The following is an 11,300-nucleotide window of genomic DNA, read 5'->3' on the forward strand; positions in this document are numbered from 1 at the left end:
TCTCCCGCAAGATTATGTGAATTTAAGGGCTTCAAAGTGGTAAGGTTTTGTTCTACTCGTTGTAAGCTTCATTTTGGTACCAATTTCATGGAATTTGGTTGAGAAATGAAGAAGATATGAAGTTTTGAAAATTTTCTAGTTTTCGGTGAGAATTCGAGTTACAGACGGCGGCGCTAACGGCGGCAACCGGCGAGACTCACTGAAGAAGACAAGGGAATATTCCGTTCAGTTAACGGAATATTCTTAACAGCGTCAGGTTAGTTTTAACGGAATCTGTTGTGGTTTAACAGAATATTCCCTAACGGCGGTTAGGGAATATGCCAGTTTTGGCCGCGCGTGGAGGCGCGTAAGGCTGTGCCCTTGCCGGCATGTGGCGGCACTTGGAGCCACGGAAAATTATTTTAAAAATATTAGGTTGTTCGTGAGGTTGAGTAGATCACATTGGTGTATTCACACACCCCATTTGAGCATTGTATGAGAAGTTATTGCCTAGTTTTGGTTATGTGCTTTACATTGACGTTTTTATAGTTGTTTCGCATATAGGTGAGACCTATCCTAAGGACGAGCCCAGTCACTCGAGACAAGGGGGTTACGACCCTTCCATATATCAGTGAGTGGGCTTTTGGTTTTCCGTATATACCTATATACTTGTGGTTTTTCCCAGAAAATAAAATGGAATGTTTATATGTTTTAAATGCCATGCATAGCGTTTGCCTACTTATTTATGCATTAGTAGTTGCATATATGTATGTTTAGTGCTGTGGACGTATAGGTAAGTGCCAGGTAAGTTTATGGTTTATGATTGTGAATTAGTGATTATGTGAGATGAATAGAGAGCTTATAACCTGCACCCCAGGTGTTAGTGCTCCCGCCCAGAGTAGGGCACAGTCCTTCACGTGATGTTCACCTCTTGCACCACACGCTCATCTTGGATCCAAGTTGGGTGTATAGTCTTGTTGTACAGACCACTATAGATGGTTCCGACTCGTAAGTGACCCGCGATTATTCGCCCAGTCTTCACGTGATCGTAGCACTTGAGCGTATTTATTTACACCCAGTCCTGTCTTACATACCACTTTAGGTGGTTCCGACTTGTGTGGAGGTATAGTTAGTGAGTTGGGGATTTAAGCTCTAGATTCAGCAGTACAGGTCACGTTAGGTGACTCCGGCTAACATGTTACTTGCATTGATTGACATTACCTGGGTTACTTACATTTTATGTGGAGGCATTCGACATGGCATATTTCTGAACATGTTTTCGATATTTGTGTATATTCTATTTTCTGGGAAACTATACAGGCTTTACGGCGAGGGGTTAGAACTTTTGATAATGAAATGATTTTGAAAAGCTTTGTTTTTGCCCACTCACACTTTCTGTTTTGCGCCTCTCCAGGTTCTAGGTTGGTTTGCTCTTTTGGTGGCTTACGAGGAATCCACGACATATCTGACAGATTATCACCAGTGTAAGACCACCTCTGGGTGTGTTTAGTTAGTGTTTGTTCCTCTGGACTGCAATAGGCTTTCTGTGCTTTGAATATTCTTTTTCACACTTACACTTGCACTTGTACGTTAACTACATTGTTTAATAGTTTGGTTTTTATTTATTCGTACTTTTATTATTATATTTTGCTTCCGCACTATGCACATGGCTATGTCATCCTCACGTGACGGCCAGCACGACTTGATTTCGGTCGGGGTGTGTCAGTTTGGTGTCAAAGCATAGGTTTCGCAGTTCTGTATTTTTGTGAGTGTTCTAATTGTTTTGGTGTCTTCTGTCAGAACTATGTCGCCTCATAGGGAACCATGTCGCTCTGCTAAGCCTAGTTTCCCTGATGTAGCTCAGTTGGGGGAAACTATTGCTACTGCTATTCAGTCGGCGCTCCACCCTTCCCAGAGGACTCCTCTGGAGACCATGTATAATTTAAAGCTGGATAAGTTTGAGGGCCACAAGGGTTTTGAGGGAGCTGAGCGGTGGCTTGACCATATTGAAAAGACTTTTCGAGTGTTGCATAATCAGGGAAATCTTCCTGTTGAAAAGTGGGTAGAGACGACTTCATGGTTCTTGGGTAAGGAATCGTTATCCTGGTGGGAACAGGAGGTTCGTCGTTTGACCCCAGAGGAAAGAGCTGACTGGGACGTGTTTAAGGAGTTGTTTAGGAAAAGGTTTGTGCCTCATGAGTACATTGATCGTAAGAAGCAAGAATTTACCGATTTAAGGCAAGGGAAGTTGACGGCGAATGAATATTATAGGAGGTTCACTGATTTATCTCGTTATTATTCGGAGGTTGCTGCTAATCCGGTAGAGATGTTTTGTCATTTTCGATTGGGTACTAAGAAGAAGTGGCGTTCTATGGTGACCACTACTCCTTGGGACTCTTATCAGGAGTTCTATGAGATTTTGTTGAGGTTTGAGGATTTTGAGAATATGCCTAGCGAGAGTGAGGAAGAAGAAAAAGATGGCAATCAGAGGAAAGACGATAAAGGCAAAGGTCAAGCATCTCAAGTACCTCGCAAGACTCAGAGTTTTAAGTGGAGTGGAGCCAGTTCCAGTTCATCCAGTGGAGATTTTAGTACCACTGGTTAGGGAAGAGGTGGTAAATTTTCTGGAGGTCCTAGAGGCCAGAGACAAGGCGATGCTGGTAAAGGAAAGGCTTCGTTTTTCCGCAGGTGTAACAATAGGCATTTTGGTGAATGTAGGAGAGGCAGCAGTGGTTGTTTCACTTGTGGGCAGATGGGACATAGAGCTGGAAATTGTCCCCAGAGTCAGCACATGCCCCAGCAGTCTTTCTTACCACCACCTGCGCCAATCTAGCAAGTTCCAGGGCCTAGTAGTTATGGTCAGATGGGTTGTGGTGGTGCCTATTATTATCATGGTGATGCCGTTCCTTATGTTCCAGGGCAATATCCATATCCCCAAGATCCTTATTCTTATAGTGGGTATCCTCAGTACTCCAGAGGTTATATGCCGTATCCTCTCATTCCAGCGAGTGGATCTCAGTGGTACCAGGGAGGACAGCCTCAGCAGGGAGAAATTGCTACTAGTAGTGCGGGATCTTCAAGGTAGCCTAGTCAGCTTAGTCAGGGGCGTAATGTGCAAGGTCGAGGTGGTCAGACTAGTAGAGGTCGTGGTGGACGACAGTAGACCAGGGGCGCATCCACAATATTTCTCTGCAGGATGCTCAAAATAATCCAGACTTGATTATGGGTACGTTAAATATCCTTGGTTATTTTGCTAGAGTATTGATTGATTGCGGTGCGACACATTCTGTTATTTCTCATACATTTGCTCAAGTGATGCAACCTCACCCTACACCTCTAGGGTATGATTTAGAGTTTGCTATGCCTAGAAGGGAGAGATGCTATGTTGATTGTGTGTATCCAGGATATCCAGTGATGGTGGAGGATGTAGTTATGCCAACTAACCTTATCCCGTTAGATATTGTTGATTTTGATGTGATTTTGGGCACAGATTGGTTGCATTTTAATCGTGCCAATATTGATTGCTACGGGAAAATAGTTACCTTCCATCGTCCTAGATTACCTGTGGTTACTTTTGTGGGTAAGCAGAGTAGCGTGAGACATGGCGTTTTCTTGGCTTAGCAGGATATTACTGACGGTTTGTAAAGGATTTTTCCGTGATTGCTTTACCACTAATAATTGTGAGCAGAGTGCAATTGAAGTATTGTCTCACTCATGCACCTGTTTTGGCACTCCCAGATGATAGTGGTAATTTCGAAGTCTACAGTGATGCTTCCTTAAATGGTCTAGGATGTGTGCTGATGCAACATGGTAGGGTGATTGCTTATGCTTCACGACAATTAAAGCTTCATGAGTTGAATTACCCTACGCATGATTTGGAGTTAGTGGCCATTATCTTTGCTTTGAAGATATGGAGACATTATCTTTATGAAGAAAAATGTAAGATCTTTACGGATCATAAGAATCTTCAATATCTTTTCACTCATAGAGACCTTAATCTTTGACAGCGGAGATGGTTAGAACTGCTTAGTGATTATGATTGCACGATTGATTATCACCCTGGTTGTGCGAATATGGTAGCTAATGCACTTAGCAGAAAAACTCAGGGCCGTATTAATGCGTTGTACACTAGTCGTGTTCCTCTTTTGGAAAATTTAAGATCAACTGGAGTGAGGTTAGAGGTAGAAGATCAGGAGGTAGCCTTACTTGCTAATTTTCAAGTTAAGCCGATTTTAATTGATCGTGTACTTGAAGCCCAGATGGTTGATGAAGAGACCTAGGAAATAATTCAAGCAAGGAATCAGGGGAAAAAGAAAGACTTCAGAGTTCTAGAATCGGATGGCATGCTTATGCAGGAGAGTAGAATGTTTGTGCCGAATAATTTGGAATTAAAGAAAACAATTCTTGATGAAGCGCATATCTCAGCTTATGCAATGCATCTAGGAGGTACTAAAATGTATCATACCACTCGACCATTTTATTATTGGCCGGGTATGAAAAGAAAGATAGCTAAGTATATGAATAGGTGTGCCATTTGCCAACAGGTTAAAGCTGAAAGGAAGAAGCCGTTTGGGTTGTTGCAGCCGCTTCCATTCCAGAGTGGAAATGGGAAAATATTACTATGGATTTTGTGTACAAGCTTCTGCGTACACATAATGGTTTTGATGGCATTTGGGTGATAGTTGATCGGCTTACTAAGTCAACGCATTTTATTCCAGTGAGGGAAAAGTATTCTTTGGGCCGATTAGCTGAATTACTCATATCGACGATTATGAAGTACCATGGTGTTCCAGTGAGTATTGTTTTGGATCGTGACCCAAGATTTACTTCTAAATTTTGGGTAGCTTTTCAGGAAGCTTTGGGTATGAGATTACTCTACAGTACGGCATATCATCCTCAGACAGACGGACAATCAGAGGGGACCATTCAGACGTTAGAGGATATGTTGAGATCTTTGGTGTTATAGTTTGGTGATGCTTGGCACAAGCGGTTGGATTTAATGGAATTTTCTTACAACAACAGCTTTCATTCGAGTTTAGGCATGTCACCATTTGAGGCACTGTATGGTAAATCTTGTCATACACCCTTATGTTGGTCAGAGGTCGGAGAAAAAGTTTTGGTGGGCCCCGAGATTGTAGATGAGACTACTCAGAATGTTCAGGTAATTAAATCTAACCTGAAAGCGGCCCAGGATCGACAAAAGAGCTTAGCGGACAAGCATACCACTGACAGAGTGTATGAAGTTGGTGATTGGGTGTTTCTAAAGCTTGCACCGTGGAGAGGTGTAGTACGGTTCAGAAAGAAAGGTAAGTTAAGTCCCAGGTATATCGGACCATATATGATCACCGAGCGAGTTGGTGAAGTGGCTTATAGGCTTGAGTTGCCTTCTGAGCTGGCTAAAGTGCATAATGTTTTTCATGTGTCTATGCTTCGTCATTACGTTGCGGATCCGTCGCATGTGATACCTCCTCAACCATTGGAAATTAATCCGGATTTGACATATGACGAGGAACCAGTAACGATTCTGGATTGGAAGGAAAAGGTTCTGAGGAACAAGATTGTGAGTTTAGTGAAAGTTTTGTGCAGGAATCACTCAGCGGAGGAGGCTACTTGGGAGACGGAAGACCGAATGAGAGATTTGTATCCCCGCTTGTTTTATGGTTAATAGTGTTTGGGTTGTTGTTGTTGTGTAATTTCGGGATGAAATTTTCTTAAGGGGGGTAGGTTATGACAGCCCGTCTCGAATTATTTGTACCGTAAGTGCGAAAAGACTAAAATGCCCTTGGACGTTAATTGGTGTTGTGGGGTGTTGTTTAGTTGTTTCTTTTGGTTGTTGACTCATCTAGGACCACACACCCATACACATACACACCCATACCACACTCCCGTGCCTTCTCTCTCCTCCCTCTTTCGATTTTCTGCAACGTCTGTACAAATCGTATAGAAAATACCAAACCAACCCATTTATGTGCAGATCGAGCTCGTGTTTAGTACCATCACCTTCATCTCGTCATCACGAACTCATATATACAAGTTTTTAGACGTGAAACCCTCGAAAACCTGAGAACCAGGGAACCCCGATTTTGTGCACTGTTCATGTACACGTGATCGTGGGGGTTTTCGAGGTTTTTAAGGTCATAGGAAGCTTTAGAATACTCTCACGAAGCTCGGAGAAGCATTTTGGAAGAAATTGGACGTCGGGAAGGCCTGGAGTGGCGAGTTGCAGGTTTGGCCGGAATTTCATGGTTTCTTCGGCGATTCCGTGAATTTAAGGGCTTCAAAGTGGTAAGGTTTTGTTCTACTCATTGTAAACTTCATTTTGGTACCAATTTCATGGAATTTGGTTGAGAAATGAAAAAGATATGAAATTTTGAAAATTTTCCAGTTTTCGACGAGAATTCGAGTTGCAGATGGCAGCGCTGACGGCGACGGCCGGCGAGACTCACCGAAAAAGACAAGGGAATATTCCATCAAGTTAACAGAATATTCTTAACGGCGTCAGGTTAGTTTTAACGGAATCTGTTATCGTTTAACGGAATATTCCCTAACGGCGGTTAGGGAATTCGTCAGTTTTGGCCGCGCGTGGGGGCACGTAGAGTTGTGCCCTCGCCGGCGCATGGAGCCTCGGAAAATTATTTTAAAAATATGAGGTTGTTCGTGAAGTTATTACCTAGTTTTGGTTATGTGCTTTAAATTGACATTTTTATAGTTGTTTCGCATATAGGTGAGACCTATCCTAAGGATGAGCGCAGTCACTTGAGACAAGGGGGTTACGACCTTTCCACATATCAGTGAGTGGGGTTTTGGTTTTCCGTATATACCTATATACTTGTGGTTTTTCCTAGAAAATAAAATGGAATGTTTATGTCTTAAATGCCATGCATAGCATTTGCCTATTTATTTATGCATTAGTAGTTGCATATATGTATGTTTAGTGCTGCAGACGCACAAGTAAGTGTTAGATAAGTTTATGGTTTATGGTTTATGGTTGTGAATTAGTGGTTATGTGAGATGAATAGAGAGCTCATAACCTGCACCCCCGGTGTTAGTGCTCCCACCCAGAGTAGGGCACAATCCAAGTTGGGTGCATAATCCTGTCGTACAGAGCACTATAGGTGGTTCCGACTTGTAGGTGACCCGCGATTATTTGCCTAGTCTTCACATGATCATAGCACTTGAGCATATTTATTTACACCCAGTCCTGTCGTATAGACCATTTTAGGTGGTTTCGACTCGTGTGCATGTATAGTTAGTGAGTTGGGGATTTGAGCTCTAGATTCAGCCGTACAGGTCACGTTAGGTGACTCCGGCTGACATGTTACTTGCATTGATTGACATTACTTAGGTTACTTACATTTTATGTGGAGGCATTCGACATGGCATATTTCTGAACATGTTTTCAATATTTGTGTATATTCTATTTTCTGGGAAACTATACAGGCTTTACGGCGAGGGGTTAGAACTTTTGATAATGAAATGATTTTGAAAAGCTTTGTTTTTACCCACTCACACTTTCTGTTTTGCGCCCCTCTAGGTTCTAGTTTGGTTTGCTCTTTTGGTGGCTTACGAGGAATCCACGGCATATCTGATAGACTATCACCAGTGTAGGACACCTCTGGATGTGTTTAGTTAGTGTTTGTTCCTCTGGACTGCAATAGGCTTTATGTGCTCTGAATATTGTTTTTCACACTTACACTTGCACTTGTACGTTAATTACATTGTTTAGTAGTTTGGTTTTTTATTTATTCGTACTTTTATTATTATATTTTGCTTCCGCATTATGCACATGGCTACGTCACCCTCATGTGACGGCCATCACGTCTTGATTTCGGTCAGGGTGTGTCAGCAATGATTTCAGCTTTATTGATTTTAATTTTTTTTTTTAATTAATGGTCTTTTATATGTGTTAATTTCTTATAAACTATTATTTGGTTGAGTCTATAATCTTCAGTCGAACATTCCAACCATCACAACCAAACCTTCGATCCATTCAAAGTATGTATTCAATCTTCATGCCCAATAACTTCACTTCCAAAATCCAATTCACCACGTGAGGGAAGGATTTATGAGTAGAACGACGGGTACCGTCAGTGATCATTGAAAAAAAAAGCCAAGAAGAATAATACGATTGGGACTAAATTTGTGCAAGCATAGTTTCATTTGACAAAAATGTGTTCCCAATTTAATAGGCCATTACTACTTAGCAGAACAAATTAGTTTTCATATTGAAACCAACATAAATCTAAGCAACATACACATTTTAATAGTAAATAAATCGAAAAGCAGATTAATAACCACATCACAAATTCCCCCAGATTAAATAGTGATGTTACGTCACCTGCAGGAGCAGAAGGGTAGTGTGCGGTTGCGCTGTGGCCTTGTACCAAGAAGGATGACGACACTTAGGACGACATTTGCTTGCCATTTAACCAGAAATTACCCATCGGATTTCTGAAACTCATCGAAAAAAAGCAAATGTTAGGATTACCTTTGATTTACCTCAAAATTAACTGAAATCCAACATGCAATACCTGAATTTATCTCTTGGGAGTGAGAGGAGTCGTTTCCAGGTAATGGCAAGGGCCAATTCACCTGCGGATTTGGAATTTAAGATCTGATACCTTCCCTCCAATTCGAAAAAGCTCTGGAAGGTCGTGAAATTGCCCATGAATATCGGTTGTAAGTACATGCAAATAAATAATAATAAGTGTCTAACCTATATAATTTGAAAGATCCACACCAGCGTTACCAATTTAAATGAAGGACAATAATAACGCTTTTTTCCCATACAAAATAAAATAACAGTGAAGTATGTACTGTAATACAAATATAATAAGAGACTAAAGAAACCAAAATCTTCACCTGAACATTGCTTTCTCCCATTAGAATTTCCTTTGCTTTCTCGCATAACATTCTCACCTACAATGAAGCAATGAAGAAATGATCATGTACAGATAAATGGTTCTGATACTAAAAGACAGGAGATAAGTTAAAAAAAAAAAATAGAAAACATAATATAACTTAAAATGTGCTTAAACAAACCATTCTCGCATATAGCCAAGTTCTATACAGAGGTAAAAGTCATGGATTGTACTTTAGTCCATTTCACATAGTTTACTTTGTATGTGCATAAGATAATTCATTTTGAAAATTACAACTGCCTTATCTTAAAGTGGCAATACAACTGCCTTATCTATAGTCAAATCGCTAAAATATTTATAGAATCCAATACATTTTTAAAATAAAGGAGAAGCATGCTGTCAGACAATTTGGTTTTTCACGTTATCAGCTCAAAGGTCCCCTTGCCAAAATACATTCTTCGACTGAAATAGATTTATAAGACTATAAGATTTTGTTTGGTACTCTACTTGAATCTAACTTTTTAAATTCAAAATCAATTTTCAAGTTTTAGACCTTAAAAACTTGTTTGATAGAACTATTTTTAAAAACTGAACTCAAGATTAACTTTAAAATATAGTCTACTCTCTAAAAACATAAAAAGTGAGTTTTTAGAGTTTTTAAACTTGAACTCACTCATTTCTTTTATCTCCCTCCTTCCCTCTCACTCCAAATCTATCTATCTCTTTTCTTCTCTCTCTCTCCTCTTTTTTTTTTTTTTACCTTTTTCGTTTTCCCTCCAATATGCTCTCTTCATTCTCTCGGTTCTTTGTCTCACTCCTTTTCCTCTCTATCTCGTCTAACCCCTCTCTTCTTTCTCTTTTCTTCAATCATCTCTTACTTTCTTTCCTTATTTCTCCTCTTTTTTCCTCTCATGCGACCCTCTCTGTTTAGATCTCTTTGCTTAGTTTAAGTCGTAAGATTTAAAAATGTTAAATCGCAAACCAATCAAATTTTTGAGTCTTAAAAAAAAATTATTTTTAAGAAATATTTTGAGAAATGGTAAAAAATTTCAAATAGAATACCAAATAGGCACTAAGTATCCCCCTCTTTTTAAGCCATATCTAACTAATATCATGTCATTCCGGAAATGGCCTATCTACTATTTCCCGCAAGATACAGATTAGATTTTGTAGTAAATTCAAGATGCAACTGTACCAATTATAACTTTCCCGTGCACAAAATCATCAAATTGTATTGCCTAACAATCTTTATCCCTCTTTCTATTAAAGACTCTGAACACCGGGCATCTCGCTCCAAATCATGACAAAATGATTCGTATCTAAAACTGATTATGGCAAAAAGAAATTTCCAAGCCCAAGAAGCTTTTGTATCACACTTACAGAGCTCATGAGTTGTCCCAAAAATTGGTAAACAAATCAAAGGCACAAAAAAAATTTAGACGAAATAAGGCATTTAATTTAAAATCACAATAAACAGAACTTGAATTACATCACTTCAAACACAAATAAAGAAAATGAAATATTCCTCATATGGTGGCCAAGAAAACCAAAAAAAGTGCAGAACTTTTTCCCTTGAGAAAATGTTGTAGTAAGCATAATCGTTTTCCAGAGTTCAACAACGCAATACCCAAGCATATAAGATTTAAGATATTCAGATCCATATTAAAGATGAATTGACCCATTAAATGAATACCAATTTTCACACATTTGTATACTGACCAATAAAACAATACTTCATACACTATCCATGCAACCGAGGCAATGACTGCCAAGGCATTTGAGAACTTCCATTCAACCAGAACCCCGTCGCTTCTTCTGTTTCGGGTTCTTCAGATTCCTCTCTTTTGGAGACACTTTCCCCATCTATAAATCTTCAATCTCTCAATTCAATCAGAAAAGCCTAAGCAAGCATAAGCTATTGACCCCATACTACCTTTAATCGCTTTCGACATTAAGAATTATGGGCACATTATTTTTTTTCTTTTTGTTGTCGGATATGGGTTTTAATATGATTAACAATCTTAATTTTCCAGTTTATGTCTCGCCATTAGAACTATTTCCAGTTTATGTCTAACAATCTTAATTTTTCTAGTATCTTACATGCGTTGGTCCTTTCCCAAGTACGAAGGCAATTAACGAAATGGTTAAGATGCATATATATGGTATATAAAGTACAATTGGTGAAGCTACACAGCGTTAAATTTGAAATAATCTGGGGCTGGCTGGGACAACTCATGTTTAGTTCAAAATTCAAAAAGTAGCGTTCCAATGATTTTTTCAACAGAAATATTCCTTGCAGAAGGTGCTATCCAAGTCAAAAAGTCCTTCAAATCACAAGTATCTGAATCCGTTTCAAGATAATTTGACATCTTGAGCACAAGACTGTTGTTGAGACCAGGCAATATTGCTGAAGAGCAGGTATTTCTGAATTCTGTTGGAAAGATGACGTTCTTCAAATCA

General features: G+C 39.6%; 1 protein-coding gene across 1 annotated transcript in view; it reads right to left on the minus strand.

Annotated features, from left to right (window-relative positions):
- Nucleotides 1–11,083: 11,083 nt before the first annotated feature.
- The window catches only part of LOC148692603 (F-box/FBD/LRR-repeat protein At1g13780-like), a 1,368-nt gene continuing 1,151 nt past the window's right edge, over nucleotides 11,084–11,300 (minus strand). The window contains exon 1 of the mRNA XM_088680986.1: nucleotides 11,084–11,300. This exon is cut by the window's right edge and continues 1,151 nt beyond it. Coding sequence (XP_088537112.1) covers nucleotides 11,084–11,300 — 217 coding nt within the window.

The sequence above is a fragment of the Pyrus communis genome, chromosome 12 (assembly GCF_041283825.1).
Source record: "Pyrus communis isolate YQ-2024b chromosome 12, ASM4128382v1, whole genome shotgun sequence".
In the NCBI taxonomy this organism is placed as follows: domain Eukaryota; kingdom Viridiplantae; phylum Streptophyta; class Magnoliopsida; order Rosales; family Rosaceae; genus Pyrus; species Pyrus communis.